General features: G+C 43.1%; 1 protein-coding gene across 1 annotated transcript in view; it reads left to right on the forward strand.

The window, feature by feature from the left end:
* The first annotated feature begins 11,103 nt into the window (after positions 1–11,103).
* Positions 11,104–25,808, forward strand: part of LOC115146454 (MAM domain-containing glycosylphosphatidylinositol anchor protein 2) — a 216,856-nt gene continuing 202,151 nt past the window's right edge. Inside the window, exon 1 of the mRNA XM_029688540.2 lies at positions 11,104–11,980. Within this exon, the coding sequence (XP_029544400.1) occupies positions 11,686–11,980 (295 nt within the window). The 5' untranslated portion in view covers positions 11,104–11,685. The remainder of the gene's footprint in view (positions 11,981–25,808) is intronic.

Below are 25,808 nucleotides of genomic sequence, written 5' to 3' on the forward strand. Positions count from 1 at the left end.
CTCCTCATCTGAACCACCTTCCGTTACCCCTTTGACCTCCTCCTGTCAATGTGACCGAATAGGGTTTGAATTCAGGTCTCGTGCTAAAGCCTGAGCTAAAGCCTATAATTATCCTGGAAAGCTAACGCCAGTGAGACTCATCGTGTCCCCACCGTTGCACTGGACTCGCTCGCTTGACGAGGCAAACTGAGGTTGTTCTTGCTGATGTGTTTTCTGCTGTTTTTCCACAAGAGCTCTCACAGAGAAAAACTGTTGGATTGTGACCGATGGCTCCATGCCAAATAGTCCTTGAGGAGTGGTAAACGTGAAAGCAACAATGCAAATCTATGAGAAGAGGATTAAAGGACACACAATAATTTGATGTTGTACTGTATGAATATGGAGCTGGCTGGATTTCATCCAAAAACATACACTCTAGCAAAGGAAGGTTTTTTCAAGATGATAGATTAAGGTAGAGAGAAGGGAGGAATTGCTGAAAAGAAGCTTCATGAAATACAACCCCTGTAAGGAGGACACATCAAGGTTCCTCTCAGGATGCACACCGAGCTTCTTATCTGTGCTAATTTATCACCAGCGGCAAAATTTGCAGGTCTCAAGATTATCTTAAACTCCAGATTTCTCCCAGGTGTGCTTCTCTTATCAGAGGCAGAGCAGCCAGCAGACACTAGCCCTGTCTCCTTCAGACCTGTAAATCTCGCTTGTTTTTCAATGTCTTTGCCATCTCAAAACTTTCTATAAATGTTTTTCAAATACACCTTCTTTTAATACTTAAAAGGATTCATAAAGAGTGTATAAATATTCATTTTTAATATATTTTAGAAATCAGTTAGAACCTATTGCTTGAAAATGTTTGCTTTTTATTTTGGTGCTTGACAAATATTGAGCTTATGAAATATAAATCATTTTGAAAGAATAAACAACAAACACTATGTCATCAACAGAGACCTATTCCAACATACTAGTGATATGCAATAACAGCAATGTACCTTATTTATTTAGAAAGTGTTTATTGAGAAGTTCACATAAAATGTAATAACATCTCCTCTCTCCCTCCGTTTCTGGCTGCTCTGCCATCACCGAGACTGAATCACGATCAGAGCAGAGGTTTGATGCCAAAACCTATTAAATGGGCCATTAGTTCACCGTTTCCTGTCCAAACAGACACTGGACAAAAGAAGCACATCCATCCGTATTATATCTCTATTTGTTCAGAGAAAGCGTTTTCTTTGACTTCTCAGCACTTCCATGACAAATGAATGATTTGATAAGGGGAGTCAACTCTAGGATATTATGCCTATGGAGAATGTCGCATAACCAGTCGCCCTGAATGTCATGCAGATTTTAAAAACAAGTTCAAACCCTCCTAAGGTACACCAACACTTATAAATATGAGCGTTTTTCCACACTGGGTTTGGAATGGATATCTTTCAATGAGGTAGGCTTACAGTACATAAACAACTCACTTCAACTATTACAATCAAAGAGAATTATACCACGTGGAAAAAAAACATACGCTCATATTATCCACACCAAGTAATGATTTGATTTATTCAGCCTACATAATACAAATACATGAAAAGGTAGGTCAATAAAACAAAGACAAGTTTAAATACAGTTGATAAATCTGGCGGGAACAAAAGCATACTATAGAACAAGCAGTATAGAAGACTAGTTTAATGTGCGAATCCCCTGGCAATTGTTTTTTTCTTCTTTTTAATCCAAGACACCCCTAAGGGTTGGAAGCACAGAATCAGTCACAGTGCAGTGCCCCCGGAGCAGTCATGGGTTAAGTGCCTTGCTCAAGGGCACAACGGCAGGAGACTCAACCCTTCAGTTGCTGTCCCATTCCCCTTCAGATTTCCCCAACGGGCTTCTTTAACCTCTAGTGTACCTGCTGCTGTTCTGGTATAGTTGGACAGACTAACTATAATAACTGTGTGCAAAAGTCTGGTAGAGCAAACCTATCAAAGGGAATGTCAGCTTTCCCATTGGGTAGAACACTCTTCATTGAGCAGAATGACAGATAAAGAGGTGTTCTCAGCCTCCAAAGGGCACCAATCCATCTAACAGCAGCAGAGACTGTGTTTGACACAGCTGCCAAACCAGAACATGGCCTGCAGCCTAGCTGTGAATTCAGCTAAAGAGACCCTCTCTTACAGCAGTGCAAAGCTAGTAGTAGCCTATTACGCCAGCCGTCAATACTACCCAAATGACTTCCTTTCTAGATTGTACATTGTGATTCAGTGTAACATTACAGTGTCAGTCAGTCAGTGGTTGTTCATATACAGTGCACTCGGAAACTGTTCAGATCCATTGACTTTTTCCACATTTTGTTACATTACAGCCTTTTTATAAAATTGATTAAATACATTTGATTTCCTCATCAATCTACACAATACCCCATAATGACAAAGAAAAACATTTAAAAAATATATATTTATAGCAAATAAAAAACTTAAATACCTTATTTATATAAGGTCCCACAGTTGACAGTGCATGTCAGAGCAAAAACCAAGCAATGAGGTCGTGTCGAGGCACAGATCTGGGGAAGGGTACCAAAACAATTCTGCAGCATTGAACGTCCCCAAGAACACAGTGGCTTCCATCATTCTTAAATGGAAGAAGTTTGAAACCACCAAGACTCTTCCTAGAGCTGGCTGCCCGGCCAAACTGAGCAATCAGGGGAGAATAGCCTTGGTTAGGGAGATGACCAAGAACCCGATGGTCACACTGACATAGCTCTGCGGAGATGGAATAACCTTCCAGAAGGACTATCATCTCTGCAGCTCTCCACCAATGTGGAAAAAGTCAAGAGTTCTGAGTACTTTCCAAATGCACTGTATATACATTCAGGACTATACAGTACACCTACCCTTTCCCCCATCTCCAGAGGAGGCCTGGAAGTACAACTCCACTGGGCTTTCCCCCACCTCCGGACGAGGGCATTGGAAGTGCAACCAGGGCTCTATAGTGTGAACATTTTGTTCGCACATGCAACTAAACATTTTGGCTGTGTGCTCAGTACATTTATTTTGTGAGTGCTATGTGGCAACAAAAAAAAATCCATGCATAACAATATTTTGCTGCAACACTTCTCTTCACTGCTCAAACAAGACTGGGCTGATGCATTGTTTCCAAATCGTAACCAATCATAATGCTACAAATGTTTAAATGTAGCTAATTAAACCAATCACACACTAGGCACACAACTAACCCCTTTTCACTCAACTTTACTTCAGGACTGTCAGCTAAGTAATGACATTAGCTAGAAAGAAAGAACAACAATGAAACGAGGCGGAATTGAAGCTTTCTTTAACAAAAAAAAACGAATTATGAAAATGATCAACCAGAAGAAGATGATGAGGACGAGGTCACTGTCGGCGATAGTGCCAATAGTGTGTGATTGCGGCCCGCAATTCGGGTCGTTCGTGCATGTGGGCATTCCTGCGTCTGCAGGAACCCCTCTTTATACTTCTATTGGGAACGCATCTGCAGGAACGTATCCCATTGGTTCCTGCATGAACGCCGCCCCTCGAGCATGCCATCTTCATGCTTGTGTGACACTTGATTTTCTGGGTTTCCCCTGATTGTCTATGCGATTAAAATGTGGGTCAAAAGGGAAATAACAGAGAAATAAAAAAAATAAAGACACTACCGGTATCCTAGCTAGCTACCGGTGTCGCCCCCACCTGCTGTGTACCAGAGCCCTCTTAGCTAACGTGCACACAGTGTCCTTCGCTACCGCCTGCCAAACACCTGCCCTTGCCGTCGTTAACAGAACTGGGAAAGCAGTGCCCGACAGACGGAGGCAAAGTACACTGTCTACTGGTGTGCTAGCTATCTATCTATCCTGCCTAGTGTGTACCGGAGTGCTAGTTAAATATCTAACTAACTACCTAGCACACAGTGGGATTTGCTCCTGCTGTGGTTTGCAGAACTGCAGTAAAGTGCACGACAGGTGGGGGCGAAGGACACTGTCTTCCGGTGTCTTAGCTATTGTTAGCTAGCTAACTACCTATCCCGCCTGCTGTGTGACGGAGTCCTAGCTAGTTAGCTACTTGCATTGTCACCCCCTCCTCTTCTGTGGCGTTTTTTGGCGGTTGGCATCCAACGTTATGATTCATTACTGCCACTTACTGTACTGAAGCGCCTTGCTTCCCGCCTGTGTACCGGAGTCCTAGTTTAAAAAATGGACCAATAGAAGTATAAAGATGGGTTCCTGCAGATGCCCACATGCAGGAACGCCTTCGAATTGAAACTTCACCCTTCTCGATGTTGCTACTGATCTACCTCCTCAGAAATCGATCAACATTTTTAGACAGGGGTGTCTTTGCGAATTCAAGTGGCTAAGGGCGGAGGAACAAAACTAGCTAGTGTGAAATAATAGCAGCAGGGAAGACTTATTTTGCTACTGGGTCTAGCATCGTAAAACAAGAGTCGTTGCTAAAACATAACTTAAGCCAAAAGCACATCAAATGCCAGGACAAGTGCATTGGGGAAGGAGCGGGAGCAACACTATGTCTACTAGCTACCAGCCGTATTTGACAGGCAAACCGGTCAACAGGCAGAGCTACAGATTAAATTTAACACGGTTTACTGCAGTCCAAAGAGGAGATGTTTTTTTTACCAAATTCGGACCCATGTTACTCACCCAGAACAATAATGGATTTTAAATCAACCCAACGTATGGTTAGTGCTATCTGGGATCCTTGGGCCGTCCCCACCCTAAACCCTAATCCTAAAAGCAGGTTGATTTATTAGCTAGATTCTAGATCAAATAAATTGATTAGTTATTGTGAGGAAACTAAACATTTATTTCATTTTCTATCAGTTCACAGTCAGCATGTTGCCTGGTTACAGTTTTGTATTATTACTATTATTATTATTATCTGTTAGTTGAATACAGTAATGAATAAAAGTTTACAGTTTGCAGTTGCACTTTAATACAATAGTTTGTTTTAATCACCTATATAAATATGTTTGTTTGTATTTGAAAGTGCAATAACAATGTTCTGTTTTGTATGTTATATTTATTTGTGCAAAACTAATTACCTATGTAATAATGTTTGCAGTTTCACCTTTGGATACAATTATTAAAAGTAGTTTTAAAATCGAATGTCTTGCCCACTCTTTAGTGATGTGTTGTTCGACATCATCAAGGTAACAACCGATGACAATTAACAATGACAGGACAGTCAAAACAAACGTTGAGCAGCAAAAGTGGAGCACCAAAACAACTGTTTGGAGCACCACTGGGCTTTCCCCCATCTCTAGAAGAGGGCACTGGGGCGGAAGGTAGCCTAGTGGTTCAGTGTTGGGCAAGTAACCGAAGGTTACTGGTTCGAATACCCGACCTGACTAGATGAAAAATCTATTGATTTGCCCTTGAGCAAGGCGCTTAACCCTAGTTGCTCTGGACAAGAGAGTCTGCTAAATGACTAAAATGTAATGGTCTGGAAGTACAACTCCACTGGGCTAGAGTGCTCAATGGCAAAAGGACAAATATCAGTTTGACAGTGGCATGAAAGCTTCACCAGCCATTGCATGGTTAGAAATGCCATACATCCAGCCAATGAAGTACTGGTACGAAGGTTTTACTTCATGAGAGAACTGAAAGACACTAAATAAAAATGTACAAGGGCAAAGCAATCTCTCATCAATATCGTCCAAGACAAGAGAGTCTGTAATCTCAGAATTGCAAGGTGGGTTTTGTATGGGAATAGAAAAAAATAGGCCAGGGCCTCCCGAGTGGCGCAGTGGTCTAAGGCACTGCATCACAGTGCTCGAGGCGTCACTACAGACCCGGGTTCGATCCCGGGCTGTATCACAACCGGCTGTGACCGGGAGTCCCATAGGGCGGTGCACAATCGGCCCAGCGTCGTCCGGGTTAGGGAGAGTTTGGCCGTGGCGGATGCCCTTGTCCCATCGCACACTAGCGACTCCTGTGGCGGGCCCGGGCGCAGTGCACGCCGACACGGTTGCCAGGTGCACCGTGTTTCCTCCGACACATTGGTGTGGCTGGCTTCCGGGTTAAGTGGACACTCGGGAGGCCAGCTGCACCAATGTGTCGGAGGAAACACAATTAAACTGACGACGGTAGTCAGCCTGCAGGCGCCTGCCCCGCAACAAGGAGTCACTAGAGCGCATGAGCCAAGTAAAGCCCCCCGGCCAAACCCTCCCCTTGGTTGGGTTGTGTTTCGTTTGGACGCACGGCTCTCGACCTTCGCCTCACCCGAGTTCGTACGGGAGTTGCAGCAATGAGACAAGACTGTAACTACCAATTGGATACCACGAAAAAGGGGTAAAAGTAACAAAAAATAACAAAAAACAAAAAAGATACATTGGTGCAGCTGACTCCCCGGTTAAGTGGGTTAAAAATCAGGGTTTGGCGGGTCATGTTTCGGAGGACGCATGACTCGACCTTCGGAGTTGCAGTGATGAGAAAAAAGGGGGAAAATACCCCAAATAATCTAAATAAATTGGCCAATTTACACTGAATTAATTTCCTCATTGGGCAACTTCTGAGTGTTGACCAAAAGAGGATATAGGCCTACTGCCTTTTATTGTAGCCTATGAACAGTAATGTTTGATAGTAGGCTTGTGCATCTAGTTTGAGGGCAAATCACATGCACTTCACATTCACTTCATCTGCCACAAAAGCAGATGCTTTGAACTCTCACCAATGCCTCAGGATTTTAGCCTATAGCCTAGCTTGAAAATATTGTTTTGCCCGGAACGTGCCTCCTAGATGCACACTTTAGTAAAACAATTGCTCACAGCACCATATAAATGAAATCTGGTAGTCAGGTGCCTAAATTAGCATAAAAAAAATATGAAACTGTTACGCGGCGGATACAAGCGTGAAATATGGTAGAGATGCTCTTTGGGATGTATTAATTGATATTAGAAGGGGTGGACAAGAATTGGGGCTAGACTTTGGGCATCTTCTCAACAACTCCTATTATTATTTAATTTTTTTACGTAATCCAATATGACCACCAATACGGAATTAGATTTTGGAAAGGTGATATTACTGTAGAATTTTTGTTGTCAAATATAATTTAAAAAATAGTGTATTTGGGAGTAGTGTACCAGTCTTCAATAATATGCCATTATATTTCATAAGCAATGAGCCTAAAGTGGCAGAAATGGCCTGGAAACAACAGAAATCTAACAGTAAACCACTCAAATTTTGTTGAACTACTACATGAATCACCTTAAAAACATCCCACTATCATGTTTAAAAATTGCCTACACACCCTAGGAGTTACATTATGTAGCTGTTACCTATAAACGGTTCATTGATGTTGAAAACAAACTTGCAACTGCAGTCTGCAAAAACAACATGACTGAAGGCCTTGTCTGCCCTGCCATTCTAAGGGAAGGTATTTTTCACTGTTGGTGTGCTCGATAACATAGACCTCAACCCTTCCTCCACTACAGAGTGGCACTTTCACTTTTACACAAACCGGAACTTTTACTGAAATGTTGATTAATGTGCACGATCCCTGTAAAAATAAAAACATGATTCAGAGGTGTCCAACCTTCTAGTTCTGGAACATTGTTCTGGAATTTGAGAGACTTGGTGAGGATTTTTGTCCATGCACACTAGAGATTGGCACGGTTATTTGAATATAGAAATATCTGAATGGACGTTAGTATTCGAATACTCTTGCAAGAGTATTCTTTTTTTTTTGTTGAAAAAACATCAGGTCTATTTTAACAATGAGAAGGATTTGTCTGAATTAAATACAATTATATGTGACACTGCTGCACACAAGGATATACCATGGCATTTTAAATTAATTGAATAAAACAAAGCTCCATGTGTAGCAACATGAAGTAGGAGATCTCTAATCAACGAAAAATGGAATTCAAATTATGGAAATAAGTTAGCTAAATGAGAAGGAGTAGGCTACAACGAGCAACCGACAGGTAGGCTGTTGTTTAATCTGAATAGAGTTGTTGTAGATAAGGAAGGGGAGCGCAGCAAATTAGCCTCAACTACCTTAGCTCGCTAGCTGATGTAGCTAGCTAATATCTGGCTAGCTAACATCTGGCTAGCTATCATCTGGCTAGCTAACATCTGGCTATTTTAGCAAGCTTTTTTACATCGATTTGATTCAGTAAAGACAGGCACTGCCAGATGGGATGATAGAAAGTGTCTCCTGACCCCTCCTGTCTCAGCCTCCAGTATTTATGCTGCAGTAGTTTATGTGTCGGGGGGCCAGGGTCAGTTTGTTATATCTGGAGTACTTCTCCTGTCCTATCCGGTGTCCTGTGTGAATTTAAGTATGCCCTCTCTAATTCTCTCTTTCTTTCTTTCTCTCTTTCTTTCTCTCTCTCGGAGGACCTGAGCCCTAGGACCATGCCTCAGGACTACCTGACATGATGACTCCTTGCTGTCCCCAGTCCACCTGGCCGTGCTTCCTGTGATTATTATTTGACCATGATGGTCATTTATGAACATTTGAACATCTTGGCCATGTTCTGTTATAATCTCCACCCGGCACAGCCAGAAGAGGACTGGCCACCCCACATAGCCTGGTTCCTCTCTAGGTTTCTTCCTAGGTTTTGGCCCTTCTAGGGAGTTTTTCCTAGCCACCGTGCTTCTACACCTGCATTGCTTGCTGTTTGGGGTTTTAGGCTGGGTTTCTGTACAGCACTTTGAGATATCAGCTGATGTACGAAGGGCTATATAAATAAATTTGATTTGATTTGATTTAGATAACCTATGGCATTTAGAAGATTGTCTTACTTACGAGTCAGTGTGGCTTCTTTTTCTCTCTCTCCCTCCTGTGTCACACACACACCACCAGCCCCTGCTCACCCCATCCCTGCTGCAGCCGGCGCACAGTCTCTCCCGAGTCGCTGCGTAAGCAAGTGTCGAAGTTAAAACAAACTATCCGAATAGCTGAAAAAATTTCATGATATCATTAGAATAGTGAAATTATTTCAAATGCTCATACCTAGTGCACACAAGTAGATATTTTGACCTTTATGTTGAAACAGAGGCTTGGGCACCCTGGTTCTTTACACTGGACATAACAACCTACGCAAGGTGGATTCCTATTCACATCTGAGACATGAAAGCTCTACCAGCTAACATCAGAGAATAATTCTCAGAGTTCTGGATCCTGCCAAAAACACAAAACAAGTTATCATGCATGCCGCTTTACCAAGCCCATGAGCAATACAGTAAGCTGGTTGAAGGTACTGGGGAAGCCATTGGTCTAACTGAGAACCCACTGCCTTCCAGAGATGGATTGTAAGCAAGGCCTGAGCGGGCCAAACTACTGGCTGATTTTGAATCCCAGCTTTTGAACATTGAGTCAGTCCCCTTCAACAAAAGCAGTTAATCACCCCCAGCAAACATTAAAAAACAAGTGGCCAGCTGCAACACAATCTCAAGCAGACCATCACTGAAAATAAGAATTTGTTCTTTAACTGACTTGCCTAGTTAAATAAAGGTCAAATAAAAAATTAATATACACATCAGTGTATTAAGAGGGATAATGCACCACTGCTTAGAATGCCAACGCAAAGCCAGTCACAAAAGAGAAAAAGCAACATTCAGCATTAAAAATGTGATTGTACACTTTTCTGCCGACTTTACATTGCGTGCAAGTTCCCGAGACGGAAACCTGGACGAGTTTTTCTCTCATGAGAAAGACCCATGTCCTCCAGCCCTTTAAAATAACGGAATGCTTAACCTGAAAAAACCCCAAAATCTGATCTGCTAGCTGTAGATTCCTACCCACCGTGCCCTCGTCCTTTGATGCCAAAATCTCAAGAGACAAGGACAAGTCATCCGAAAAAAGTTGTAACCGAGCTTCTATGTAAGTTCTAACTTTCTCAGAAATCCTAATAACTAACAATAGCTTTTCAAATCAAAGTTTATTTGTCACGTTCGCTGAAAAGAACAGGTGTAGGTAGACCTTACAGTGAAATGCTTACTTACAAGCTCTAACCAACAGTGCAAAAAAGGTATTTGGTGAACAATAGGTAAGTAAAGAAATAAAAACAACAGTAAAAAGACAGTGGAAAATAACAGTAGCGAGGCTATATACAGGCACCGGTTAGTCGGCTGATTGAGGAAGTATGTACATGTAGATATGGTTAAAGTGACTATGCATATATGATAAACAGAGAGTAGCAGTAGCGTAAAAGAGGGGTTGGGGGGGGGCACAATCCAAATAGTCCGGGTAGCCATTTGATTACCTGTTCAGGAGTCTTATGGCTTGGGGGTAAAAACTGTTGAGAAGCCTTTTTGTCTTAGACTTGGCACTCCAGTACTGCTTGCCATTGCGGTAGTAGAGAGAACAGTCTATGACAGGGGTGTCTGGGGTCTTTGACACAAGCTGCACTGTTGCAACATTCAAACCCAGCAGCGTACCAAACAAGCATTTTGTCAATAGGTCTGAATCCATCTAATTAGCACCTTCACCAGAAAGATTTGGATGGGCTAAAACAGTTGATTCCTTGACACTTTTATTGACACTCTTACCTGAGGCTGACAAAGCATGCAGAAAACTCAATGCCAGGATGCTGGATTGCCATACACTGCATTATGCCATTGTGCTGGCATATGTGAACCAGGGCCCTAAGTATTTTCTTCACTAATCAGAACTTATGGAATACATTGGATGTATTATTACTTGATTTTGTTATTTTTGTTCAAAAAAAATAATAATCACATAATAAGCTGTTTTAAATATGACTATGGATCTACTACTGTCTCCATCCGCGGCCATTTTTAATTCTGCTTCCTGGTCAATTTTGAAATGGCCAGCCCTTCTAGGATGTTTTCATATGATCTGAGAAATGTTTATTCCAAATGTAATGCTTTTATCTGTTGCATTACAGTGTTTAATGGTCAAATAGCTATTATGGCAGCCATTTGGAATTTTCCTGATAACTTGCTTCCTTTTTCAGTTTGAAATTGGCACCCCCTCTGGGATGTTTTGATATCACCTGCGGTATGTTTGTACCAAATTCCATGCTTGTATCTGCTTCATAACGTTGTTTTCGCTAAGGCCCCGGACTATGAGGAGTCATGCACTAGATGTCAGCGGGAAGCAGAGGCTTGTCGTTTCAGCGCAGTACGTAGTTACGCACAGCATTATACTGACCATCTCAGAACCAACACATCCTCTTCAAATAATAATTTGTACAAGACACTTTCAGATTAAAACGCGCACGTAACGACGAATCGTCGTTTGCTATTTCGAGAGACACAAACTCGAGGTTTTAGGTAACCTGCATTATGAGTGAAATACGCTTCTAAAACCGGGATTTATTATCCGCCGGGGATGGCACGTTCACGGTCTTTGGCCATAGTGCTAGCATGAACGCGTCACATCCAGCGGCTCAGTGTCAGCTTCTAGGAAAACCTTTTGCCTCGCTGTCATCGGAACACTATGGCAAGCCTTTGAGAGGGGAGGGAAAGCCGCAAGTGGATATCAGAATGTCTTTAATCTCCGTTTAGCAATGGAAACTGCTGGAATCGGTATAAGCGTTTTCTCGAAAGAATTATCGGCGTTGCATTTTCGGTTACTTTTACAATGTCACAATCAAGGAGATCCTGTTGAGGCTTCAAAGTATGCACGGACATTGGCGATTTTGACTGATGTGCCATTGTAGGCACAACATTTACCAGTTGTTATCCATCGCTGTGAATCATTTATGCTATTACCTGCTGTCCCTGCTCCCACTGAAATATTGACAGAATCAAATTCATTTCATAGAGCATCAAATAAACATTCGTTACCCGGTGTCAATGGTGTCTCAACCAGATTTACGCTGAATCCTGGTGCGGAACCGCGGGAACTGAGTTCCGAAAGGCTGCATCTCGCCTTGGGAAGAACCTATCACCATCGAAGTGGATATGTTGACATTAACGTGAAGATGGGTTTAGTTTTCGGTCTCTTGTGGCTGTTCAACATCTTTTTGGAGGGCATTCATTGCCAAGGAGTCTATGGTAAGCCAAACGCATTTCTAAATACACAACAGCTATCATTAATACCACCAACTTGACCTTGTGAAAATTGAGTCGAATGCAAAATGTATGCTGTACGGTCCAGCTCTGTTTTCTGTAGAATTGTAAACTACAACAGGTAGCCTATATGTACTCTATGTCATCATTAAGACGCTGGCTCGCTGAAACCACAGGTGCTCTCAGGGCATTGGGCTATTCAAACCGATGGTGCATGGCTGGTTAAGGAACGCACCAGCGTAGCATTGGCACTGTTTCTGAGCGTTAAAAACAACAACGATATCCAATCGATTATGTGATTTTATTGGTCCAAACTTATATTATTCCACCACAGCGTTAGTGCGTGCTGTAAATCGACTGGCATCAACCCAAGACCGATTGCCAAGTCTCATCTACCACCCAAGGCAGCAAGAGCCTGGCAAAGGCTTCAACATCGAATCTGACGTGTAGAGCTGGTGGAATTTGATGGAATCATGTATATAAATCCTTATTGATATATCTAAATGTTGGAGTCTATCAAATCTGAATGGTTAGAGAAAAGGGTGAATTGAATGTTGAAGTTTGGAATGTGAAAATAATTTTATATGAGCAATAATGCGATTGTGGGCCTTTAAAACCAAGACCCAGAAATTATCTTGAAATAGTTTCATTACTCCATTTTATTGCCTATTAATAATCATTAGCTCAATGTCGTTCCTAGAGACTAATCATTTTACAAGATCAAATCACTGGTATTGAGAATTTGTCCCCCCAGATTCTCTGTCAGATTCTCTGTCAGTCCCATGACTGTATACAGTTGAAGTCGGAAGTTTACATACACTTAGGTTGGAGTCATTAAAACTAGTTTACATACACTTAGGTTGGAGTCATTAAAACTAGTTTACATACACTTACTTTGGAGTCATTAAAACTAGTTTACATACACTTGGGTCGGAGTCATTAAAACTCAAACTCATTTCAACCACTCCAAACTATAGTTTTGGCAAGTCGGTTAGGACATCTACTTTGCGCATGACAAGTAATTTTCCAACAATTGTTTACAGACAGATTATTTCACTTATAAATAACTCACTGTATCACAATTCCAGTGGGTCAGAAGTTCACATACACTAAATTGACTGTGCCTTTAAACAGCTTGGAAAATTCCAGAAAATTATGTCATGGCTTTAGAAGCTTCTGATAGGCTAATTGACATCATTTGAGTCAATTGGAGGTGTACCTGTGGATGTATTTCAAGGCCTACCTTCAAACTCAGTGCCTCTTTGCTTGACATCATGGGAAAATCAAAAGAATTCAGCCAAGACCTTAGAAAAAATGTGTAAACCTTCACAAGTCTGGTTCATCCTTGTGAGCAATTTCCAAATGCCTGAAGGTACCACATTCATCTGTACAAACAATAGTACGCAAGTATAAACACCATGGGACTACGCAACTGTCATACCGCTCAGGAAGGAGACGCGTTCTGTCTCCTAGAGATGAACGTACTTTGGCTCGAGAAGTGCAAATCAATCCCAGAACAACAGCAAAGGACCTTCTGAAAATTCTGGAGAAAACCGGTACAAAGTAAATATATCCACAGTAAAACAAGTCCTATATCGACATAACCCGTAAGGCCGCTCAGCAAGGAAGAAGCCACTGCTCTAAAACCGCCATAAAAACCCAGACTACGGTTTGCAACTGCACATGGGGTCAAAGATTGTATTTTTTGGAGAAATGTCCTCTGGTCTGATGAAACAAAAATATAACTGTTTGGCCATTATGACCATCGTTATGTTTAGAGGAAAAGGGGCGAGGCTTGCAAGCCGAAGAACACCATCCCAACCGTGAAGCATGGGGGTGGCAGCATCATGTTGTGGGGGTGCTTTGCTGCAGGAGGGACAGGTGCACTTCACAAAATCAAATCAAATCAAATGTTATTTGTCACATACACATGGTTAGCATATGTTAATGCGAGTGTAGCGAAATGCTTGTGCTTCTATGGGCCAAAATTCACCCAACTTATTGTGGGAAGGTTATGGAAGGCTACTCAAAACTTTTGACCAAAGTTAAACCATTTCAAGGCAATGCTAACAAATACTAATTGACTATATGGAAACCTCTGACCCACTGGGAATGTGATGAAATAAATAAAAGCTGAAATAAATCATTTTCTCTACTATTATTCTGACATTTCACATTCTTAAAATAAAGTGGTGATCCTAAGACAAGGAATTTTTACTAGGATTAAATGTCAGGAATTGTGTAAAACTGACTTTAAATGAATTTGGCCATATTTGATCCATTGTTTAACTTAATCCATGATTGAAACCATAGGGTGGCCAATAGCCAGAGTTGGGAATGAATCAGGAGCCCTGTCTGTGGTTATGGGGTGCGTCGAGGGCACTGTCACCTGTACCATAAAGGTTCAGACCTCTTGGCATTGACTGTAGTCCACTCACATACAGCGAGTCTACACTTTTCCCCGTCTTAACAAGTTCCCAATACACAAACCCCAATGCAAACGGGGGAACATTTTTAACAAAGGCCTGTGAGGCTTTCAGGATTATTCTGCCACATGTAGCAGTTGATGGAGAACAGCTGGACCAATCAGATATTCTCTGGGTACAGGTTGAGGACGAGCAAAAAGTTCCAGACCTTTTGACCAAAGCTGTAGTATATATTGCTCAACCAAGCAGCACTGTTTTGCCATATGTTACACGTGACCCAACCTTTATGAGGGTTTTCCTACTGGGATATGACAGACGCCATATGGTGTTGCTTAAAGGAAAGATGATTTGCTATTGTACAGGGAACCATCCAAATTAGAGGAAAATGTACAACACTTTTTCTTATAGCTTCCGGTGGCTATTGGTGCATTTTAATGTACTTCTATAATAGGAATATAGCACCATAATAACATCAGGCCAAATTGGCATAACAGCAAACCCACTTAGGGTGTACTGTAGTGGGTCTACATCACTTAGGGTGTACTGTAGTGGGTCTACATCACTTAGGGTGTACTGTAGTGGGTCTACATCACTTAAAATCAAATCAAATCAAATTTTATTTGTCACATACACATGGTTAGCAGATGTTAATGCGAGTGTAGCGAAATGCTTGTGCTTCTAGTTCCGACAATGCAGTGATAACCAACAAGTAATCTAACTAACAATTCCAAAACTACTGTCTTATACACAGTGTAAGGGGATAAGGAATATGTACATAAGGATATATGAATGAGTGATGGTACAGAGCAGCATACAGTAGATGGTATCGAGTACAGTATATACATATGAGATGAGTATGTAGACAAAGTAAACAAAGTGGCATAGTTAAAGTGGCTAGTGACATAAGGATGCAGTCGATGATCTAGAGTACAGTATATACGTATGCATATGAGATGAATAATGTAGGGTAAGTAACATTATATAAGGTAGCATTGTTTAAAGTGGCTAGTGATATATTTACATCATTTCCCATCAATTCCCATTATTAAAGTGGCTGGAGTTGGGTCAGTGTCAATGACAGTGTGTTGGCAGCAGCCACTCAATGTTAGTGGTGGCTGTTTAACAGTCTGATGGCCTTGAGATAGAAGCTGTTTTTCAGTCTCTCGGTCCCAGCTTTGATGCACCTGTACTGACCTCGCTTTCTGGATGATAGCGGGGTGAACAGGCAGTGGTTCGGGTGGTTGATGTCCTTGATGATCTTTATGGCCTTCCTGTAACATCGGGTGGTGTAGGTGTCCTGGAGGGCAGGTAGTTTGCCCCCGGTGATGCGTTGTGCAGACCTCACTACCCTCTGGAGAGCCTTACGGTTGAGGGCGGAGCAGTTGCCGTACCAGGCGGTGATACAGCCCGCCAGGATGCTCTCGATTGTGCATCTGTAGAAGTTTGTGAGTGCTTTTGGTGACAAGCCGAATTTCTTCAGCCTCCTGAGGTTGAAGAGGCGCTGCTGCGCCTTCTTCACGACGCTGTCAGTGTGAGTGGACCAATTCAGTTTGTCTGTGATGTGTATGCCGAGGAACTTAAAACTTGCTACCCTCTCCACTACTGATCCATCGATGTGGATAGGGGGGTGTTCCCTCTGCTGTTTCCTGAGGGTGTACTGTAGTGGGTCTACATCACTTAGGGTGTACAGTAGTGGGTCTACATCACTTAGGGTGTACTGTAGTGGGTCTACATCACTTAGGGTGTACTGTAGTGGGTCTACATCACTTATGGTGTACTGTTGTAGGTCTACATCACTTAGGGTGTACTGTAGTGGGTCTACATCACTTAGGGTGTACTGTAGTGGGTCTACATCACTTAGGGTGTACTGTAGTGGGTCTACATCACTTAGGGTGTACTGTAGTGGGTCTACATCACTTAGGGTGTACTGTAGTAGGTCTACATCACTTAGGGTGTACTGTAGTGGGTCTACATCACTTATGGTGTACTGTAGTGGGTCTACATCACTTAGGGTGTACTGTTGTAGGTCTACATCACTTAGGGTGTACTGTAGTAGGTCTACATCACTTAGGGTATACAGTAGTGGGTCTACATCACTTAGGGTGTACTGTAGTGGGTCTACATCACTTAGGGTGTACTGTAGTAGGTCTACATCACTTAGGGTGTACAGTAGTGGGTCTACATCACTTAGGGTGTACTGTAGTGGGTCTACATCACTTAGGGTGTACTGTAGTGGGTCTACATCACTTAGGGTGTACAGTAGTGGGTCTACATCACTTATGGTATACAGTAGTGGGTCTACATCACTTAGGGTGTACTGTAGTAGGTCTACATCACTTAGGGTGTACTGTAGTGGGTCTACATCACTTAGGGTGTACTGTAGTGGGTCTACATCACTTAGGGTGTACTGTAGTAGGTCTACATCACTTAGGGTGTACTGTAGTAGGTCTACATCACTTAGGGTGTACTGTAGTGGGTCTACATCACTTAGGGTGTACTGTTGTAGGTCTACATCACTTAGGGTGTACTGTAGTGGGTCTACATCACTTAGGGTGTACTGTAGTAGGTCTACATCACTTAGGGCTTACTGTAGTAGGTCTACATCACTTAGGGTGTACTGTAGTGGGTCTACATCACTTAGGGTGTACTGTTGTAGGTCTACATCACTTAGGGTGTACTGTTGTAGATCTACATCACTTAGGGTGTACTGTAGTGGGTCTACATCACTTAGGGTGTACTGTAGTGGGTCTATATCACTTAGGGTGTACTGTAGTAGGTCTACATCACTTAGGGTGTACTGTAGTAGGTCTACATCACTTAGGGTGTACTGTAGTGGGTCTACATCACTTAGGGTGTACAGTTGTGGGTCTACATCACTTAGGGTTGTGATTGGTCTTTTTCCCTTGACGTCCCTTTTGACCACCCACCCCTAAGATCTATAATCTACAAAGCATTAGTTCTGCAAGACTTCTCAAATACTAGCCACAACTGGGTCATTCTCACGAAACTGACATTTGACCCCAAAATTCTCAAGTGTCATTTTTCACTAATTTTCCTCTTAGATCACTGAGATTAGGATCTTTACTTTTTTATTTAATAATTATTATGCATATTTTTTAAATAAAATATTATGCATTTGACCACAATTTCCAACACAGAAATGATCATTACCGCAACAGTTTTCAAATTCCAAAAAGTAATGAACAAATCACTTTCTAGTATTTTTTTAACATTGCTCCCCTTATGAAAAGGCCTGAGTTAAACTCAACACTGAAAATGTAATTATTAAGATGTATTTCGTAATTTCTCATTATTGTAACACAACAGTTTGTTATTGTTGTCATAATCACTTGTCTATATGCATGTTATTTTTTATTGTATTGATTTTCACACATTTAGATAAAGAACCAAAGTCACACTATCCAATTACGCCAAAATGGCTTTTTTGATTATTTCCTAAATATTGGTGCATTACTGTAATGATGCGCAGGTATCAGAGATGAGACTGCATGTTTCGATAATGTGTGTGCATAGTTTGTCATGAACATTTTTACTGATTTGTATCAGTTTGCTATTATACAAAAATCACTGATCTTAATGCAATTTATTAAAGTACTGTAATTACATGCATGTATTTTCAAAAGTCAACCTAAATGGACCTAAATGTAACAGTAACAAAGGTAATACTTCATCCAAAGTTTTTACAAGTAGTATTGGTGTATTAGGATGTGAATATTTGTGTTGTAAGGTATTTTTAGATGTTCTGGATTGAATGGGATCCTTTGGGCAAACTGCATAACACAAAATGCATATACATTATCTAAAACTGGGGTATCAAACAACACTATATGTAAGTGTGAAAACAGCTCCTACTTTAAGTGATGGGGTTGCTCTTTGCCTGAAACCCAAACGGCTGATTGAGGCTTAAAGTAAGTTAAACGGGGTTTATACAACCCATATTTCTTAACAAACCCCACTTAATCATATAACATTTTTTTTTTTTTACCAAAAATGTATACAATAGGTTTAGGGAGTGGTCCTAGTAGATAAAACAAAGTTACCAGCGGAGCACATACATTATAATTAGCTTATTATCATTACCTAATTTAAGGTTTTCATTACCAAAACGGACCTAAAAATAACGTGGTAATGAGAAATTTGTGTTTCGGTAATGAGAGGCCCTTAGGTCAATCTGTGAATAATAGGAGGCACATTATTATGAGTCAGTAAACAATTTGCCCACTTCACTAAGGCCCATTATTGCCTCCATGTTGTTAAGGTAATGGTTGTCTGACTTTTTCCCAAATGGAGCTTTTTAATCCATTTTGGTAATGAGAAGGCCAAGTGGGGTTAAAGGGGTGTTTGAGAATAAGAACCTCATTCTGAAAGTATATAAGCAAATAAATGAACTTGTGCTCATCTAAGGACTACTCTAGATGATGATGCATCATGGGTGAATCTAATTTAATTTTAAACATTTATTGGCGTTTATTAACGTTAACATTTATTAACTTTAAAAAGTGTTACGGTAATGAGACCCCCATGTCCACCACAGACACTGTGTTTTTACATAATAAATAGTATAGTTTTATGTTAACTTCAACGAGTATACAATTTGTATGATTTATGGACAAACTACAGCAACATATGTTGTGTTTTATTCAAATAAATTAGGCTTTTCTAAAGTAAAATGGAATAAAATGATTCAATAATTTATTTCAGACACATTTTGGTAATGACAATTTGTGGTGAAAATGTATCAAACTTCAGTCGAAAATGTAAAATGTATTTAAAATAACACACTTTGCCAAAAACTAGACATCTTAGTCTTCCAAATGAGAGTTGATTTTTGCAGATGCATCATGGGGTTTGTTACTCAATTTGCTACAGACATAAAACTGGTTTCATGAGAATCACCCAACTGCTGTTGGTCACATATGGTGTTACAGTACTAGGTTTAGCCGTGTTTATGCACTATTGTGCCCTTGGAGGACTTACAGTACCAGGCCAACACAGAAATTAGTCCGTGTTTGAATCAATCAGTTCATTGATATTTTCCAACTCGTTCCCCACAGCTTATTCCCCCACCACATTTTATATTGGGCAACATTGCTGATAGTTTAGGCTACTTTGACAATGCGGTTTTATTTTTTTGTGAATACATAAAGAGGGTTTTGTAGATTTTGCCACGTTGTTACTGTCTGCACGTGTTTATCTGTAGGCAACTGTTTGCCAAGATAAAGGTTCATGTGATCAAATTCTCTCTTCCATTAAACAACAAACTTCAGGTATTAATGTAGTATAGTGTACTGCACGAATCTGGAGGAATATTATGCTGTCACAGCCAATACCAAACATTAATACTCACTCCTCGGCCCCTAATTACAATATCACTGCTTTGAAATATGCACTATGCATAGTAATTTTTATGGATTCAGAGGCTTTGCCTGATAATGGTAAACCTCACTACTTTCATTCTGAAAGCAGGTTTACCTTTGATCAGCCTTTTTCTTATACTCATTTTGTGTCTTATTTAAGATCAAGTAAAACGTTTAAGTGAAATGGGTTTGACAAAAAGAGAACAAAGGCCTGAATTAATTGTCATCCTGGAAGGATTTTTGAGGTGCTAATGGTTGCCTCTGGAGTGCTGGCACAAGTATGGTGTTAAAGATTATGGTGTCTGTCAGGGATCTCGTCCTCCTCTTCTGAGGAGGAGTAGCGAGAAGGATCGGAGGACCAAAACGCAGCGTGGTAAGTGTCCATAATTTAATGAAGAAAAATGAACACTGAACAAAAATAATAAGCAACAAACGAACAGTCCCGTAAGGTGAATGACAAACACTAAACAGGAAATAAACACCCACGAATCCCAGGTGGAAAAAGGCTACCTAAGTATGATTCTCAATCAGGGACAACAATTGACAGCTGCCTCTGATTGAGACCCATACTAGGCCGAACTCAAAAACCAACAGAAAAACAAACAGACTGCCCACCCAACTCACGCCCTGACCATACTAAAACAAAGATAAAATAACCCCCCAAAGGTGCGGACTCTGGCCGCAAAACCTAAACCTATAGCGGAGGGTCTAGGTAGGTGGGTGTGTGTCCGCGGGGGCGGTTCTGGCGCGGGACGTGGACCCCACTCCACCCTAGTCCTTCTCCACCTCTCTATTCACCTCCGTGGCCTCTTAAGAGCGGCGACCCTCGCCGCCGACCTCTGACTGGGGACCCTCGCCAAGGGTCTCGAATGGACGGGAGATTCCGGCAGCGCCGGACGGACGGAAGATTCTGGCAGCACCTGACAGGCGGGAGACCGGCAGCACCTGACAGGCGGGAGACCGGCAGCACCGGACAGGCGGGAGACCGGCAGCACCTGACAGGCGGGAGATTCCGGCAGCACCTGACAGGCGGGAGACCGGCAGCACCGGACAGGCGGGAGACCGGCAGCACCGGACAGGCGGGAGACTCCGGCAGCACCGGACAGGCGGCTCTGGCAGCTCCTGGCTGACTGACGGCTCTGGCAGCTCCTGGCTGACTGGCAGCTCCTGGCTGACTGACGGCTCTGGCAGCTCTTGGCTGACTGACGGCTCTGGCAGCTCCTGGCTGACTGGCGGCTCAGGACAGACTGGCGCCTCTGGCAGCTCAGGACAGATGGGAGACTCTGGCAGCTCAGGACAGACGGGAGACTCTGGCAGCTCAGGACAGACGGGAGACTCTGGCAGCTCAGGACAGACGGGAGACTCTGGCAGCCCAGGACAGCCGGGAGACTCTGGCAGCCCAGGACAGACTGGTGCCTCTGGCAGCTCAGGACAGACGGGAGACTCTGGCAGCTCAGGACAGGCGGGAGACTCTGGCAGCTCAGGACAGGCGGGAGACTCTGGCAGCCCAGGACAGGCGGGAGACTCTGGCAGCCCAGGACAGCCGGGAGACTCTGGCAGCCCAGGACAGACTGGTGCCTCTGGCAGCTCAGGACAGACGGGAGACTCTGGCAGCTCAGGACAGGCGGGAGACTCTGGCAGCCCAGGACAGGCGGGAGACTCTGGCAGCTCAGGACAGGCTGGAGACTCTGGCAGCCCAGGACAGATGGGAGACTCTGGCCGCTCAGGACAGATGGGAGACTCTGGCAGCCCAGGACAGACGGGAGACTCTGGCAGCCCAGGACAGACGGGAGACTCTGGCCTCTCAGGACAGACTGGTGCCTCTGGCAGCTCAGGACAGACTGTCGCCTCTGGCAGCAAAGGACAGACGGGAGACTCTGGCAGCCCAGGACAGACGGGAGACTCTGACAGCTCAGGACAGACGGGAGACTCTGGCAGCTCAGGACAGACGGGAGACTCTGGCCGCTCAGGACAGACGGGAGACTCTGGCCGCTCAGGACAGACGGGAGACTCTGGCAGCTCAGGACAGACGGGAGACTCTGGCAGCTCAGGACAGACGGGAGACTCTGGCAGCGCTGGAGAGTAGGAAGGCTCTGGCAGCGCTGGACAGGAGGGAGCACCTGTAGGGAGAAGACAGAGAGACAGCCTGGTGTGGGGGGCTGCCACCGGAGGGCTGGTACGTGGAGGTGGCACTGGACAGACCGGACCGTGAAGGCGCACTGGAGCTCTTGAGCACCGAACCTGCCCAACCTTACCTTGTTGAATGGTCCCCGTAGCCAGGCCAGTGCGGCGAGGTGGAATAGCCCGCACTGGGCTGTGCTGGCGAACCGGGGACCCCATGCGCAAGGCTGGTGCCATGTACACCGGCCCGAGGAGACGCACTGGAGTCCAGATGCGCTGAGCCAGCTTCATGGCACCTGGCTCGATGCCCACTCTAGCCCGGCCGATACGAGGCGCTGGGATGTACCGCACCGGTCTATGCACACGCACCGGGGACACCGTGCGCCTCACGGCATAACATGGTGCCTGCCCAGTCCCTCTCTCTATCCTGTAAGCACGGGAAATTGGCGCAGGTCTCCTAGCTGCCTTCGCCACACTCCCCGTGTGCCCCCCCCAATACATTTTTTGGGCTGCCCCTCGGGCTTCCAGCCGCGCTGCCGTGCTGCCTCCTCATACCACTGCCTCTCGGCTCTCGCTGCCTCCAGCTTAGCCTTGGGGCGGCGATATTCTCCAGCCTGTGCCCATGGTCCCTTGCCGTCCAGAATCTCCTCCCAAGTCCATGAGTCCTGCGATCGCTGCTGCTGCCCGTAACATTTTGACTTTTTTTTGTAGCAAACTAAGATTGTGATTTTTACAGTATCTTGTAGTGTTCAGTAAATTACTGCTGTGACAGTAGGCATACATCATGTACATTTGCTGCTGACAATGATTTAATTGCAGGCTTACATTAAATGCCGTAAATCAAATAAATCTCTGCAGCATTAAAATATAGTTGCATAGCTTTCCGTTCCTTTCAATGCTTTTGAAGTCTACAAAACATTGAAAATGGCGTAGAAATGTACTTCTAAGCTATTCAAATTAATGCTGATTTGTGAAAGATTCATATATATTTTTTTAGCCTTTTCTTAAGTTCTTAGTTCTTCATCCAATTCTCTTGGATCCGGGCCCTCTCACTCCCTAGCAGTGTGAACCATATTCAAATGAGTCTTCTCTCACCCACCTGCTTCTCTCTATTCTACAGATCCTCAGAGGGGTAGACTTGATCCATGGGTCAGATACGCTGTAGCCTCAGCTCCAGGCTTCCTACACTTGGGAGTATGGTAACACAAGACTAGATACTGTGTTACTGAATAAAGGCAGGTCAAATTCATTCAGATTTTTCTACACAAACATATGCCCACATCTTCAACCCTTTTTCATTGATGATGTCGCCTCTGCCTCATGTAATCGCCACAAACTTATAACCACGGGCCTCAGAGATACCCGATTCCCTAGACACATTCAGTTAGTTTATCGCCTTGGGAACACACTGCAACAAACAGAAGTATACGCCGCTATGTGGAGCATTCGGCTCAGTTCAAGTAACAATAAGGCATTTCTCGAAGGCATTACGATCAGTCTGCAGTCTTTCAGTGGGTGGTGTGAACATTGACCCCTGAGCCTGAATGCTTCAAGTCAGTCTTCCATGCTTTAACACAGTATATTATGCCTTGTTGGTGCAGCAGTACTGTACTGTAGGTTCAACCATCTGCAGACCAGAGAATCAAAAATGTCCCAGTGATCATTTTCATGAATCATTTAGCTGTGATGAGGCGGTAATGTACTTTAGTTACAGCACACTACCGCAGAATAAGATACTTCACAGGACAAACAATCGCTCCATCCTTCCTTTCGATAGCCTCTGCAAACAAAAATAGTCATTGTTCACAGAGAAAAGTGTATTTTTAAAGCGGCTGCTGCCATTAGATTTGATTATCAAGACACTTGTCACATCTCAAGCATGCATTGCTCAGCATTACAGGGACTGCTGTGATTAAAATGACTGGTGATGCTGGGTCAGTGAAAGCAACAATGCATATACTGTACCAGGGGTTAATCCCATCGCTCGGGGATCAGGTCGGATGACGTCAGGTCACTGTTTGACGTCAGTCCCAACGAGCACAGCTGACTTTGCACAGCGACAGACAAGAGGGAAACCTCTAGGATCCCTAAGAGCTTAAGAACAGAATGCTGGAACAGCTGAGGCCTGTACAAATAACCGGAACTGTGTCCAAACAGTATTGATTGTCTTTAAAATACTCTTTGAGCATTTGATTGAGCCTTCCTTGGAGTGCCAGATGGACAGGGTTTGCATTTCTGAGACCGTTCGTTCCACTGAGCCAGCCAAGCTCAATCAAGCACAGCTAAAGAAAACAAATACTATTTGACCCCATGCGGGTCTGCAAATAACCTGTGTAGATAAAGATGATTGCTGCACTTTTCGTAACGTGGTTTTCCACAGTGCTTGTTCACACTGTCCGCTGAAGAGAAGCCAAGCTTTGAAATAGATATTTCTGTGATATTGAGAGGTGGTTGTGAGGTTGAGAGCACAGTACCCATTATACTAAGTATATATTTTTCGCTGACTATTTATTTTCATTTGGAATTAAATGAGCAGCTCTGAGCATGGTATCTTCACCATCGATACTTTGAGCATAAGAAGCCACCCGAGAGGCTAACGGCGAGGTCAAGACAGGAATAAAAGTGAACAGTTGGACGGGGTGATTTTCAGTAGCATTTTGAGGATTATCTGACTCGCAATGAAAAGTCTCTATAATTCAATAATTCATTGTAATGTAATAATATTTTTTATTTATTCTCCCCTCTGTTTCCCAGCTAATTATCATCTGCTAAAGAGTCAAGATTGTTGTGATACACACAGTTACATAACCACACATATGAATTACTCTATTATACGGTTGGTTGGAACATGGAAAATAGGTCTCTTACACAACCTTATTTTCACCACATCTTGGCATTCACATTGTTATTGCATTCACATCCCTCTCATTGACTGAAATATTGCTGGATGTATTACACATAGGACATTATATATTTTATGATAGGATAGAATATATTGCATGTAAGGACAACTACAGCAGTTTGTTGACAGACAGTGATATTGTGTGACTTAATGTATCTGCTCATTTGTCCCTCGTTAATCTGCACTGCCCACATAATGGCATTCTGTGGCCTTAGGAAGCCATCTGCCAGAGAGAGAGAGAGAGAGAGTGCTGGATGTTTTATCAACACACACAGATTAGGCAAATGCTCGGTTCACAGAGCACTGGAGAAGCCAGTTACAGATGAGGAACAACTGAAGCCCTCTCAATTAAGTTGAAAAGCCACTATCTTTCCGCGGGTTCAGTGTTCGACTGCTGACTCGCACTAAGAGAGTCCGACACTGATATTCTGTTGACGTTAGCAGATCTTATTTTGATTCGTTGCCACACAATGCCAAACACTTCAATTAGTCACATGGTCCATATGGTAGAAATTGATACGAACAAAAATCTAAACGCAACATGTAACGTGTTGGTCCCATGTTTCATGAGCTGAACTGGGGATGAGGGTGCTGAGGAGTATTTCTCTGTATTTCTGTCAGTAATAAAGCTCTTTCGTGGGAAAAAAACAAACAAATTCTGATTGGCTGGGCCTGGCTCCCCAGTGGGTGTGGCTATGCCCTCCAAGGCCCGCCCATGGCTGCACCACGTGCCCAGTCATGTGAAATACATATATTTAGGCTTTAATGATTTTATTTCAATTGGCTGATTTCCTTATATGAACTGTAACTCAGTAAAAATGTAGAAATTGTTGCACGTTGTGTTTTTATAATTTTGTTCAGTTTATTATAACTTCAGTTGAACATGATAAATCCGAGTCATTTTTCCCATTGACAGTACCTCTTGTTAACATCTCTCTCCAAGGGGACAATCTCTGACAGTGGCTATACGAGTTTAAACATGAATT

Source organism: Oncorhynchus nerka, linkage group LG18 (assembly GCF_034236695.1).
Source record: "Oncorhynchus nerka isolate Pitt River linkage group LG18, Oner_Uvic_2.0, whole genome shotgun sequence".
NCBI classification, from domain to species: Eukaryota; Metazoa; Chordata; class Actinopteri; order Salmoniformes; family Salmonidae; genus Oncorhynchus; species Oncorhynchus nerka.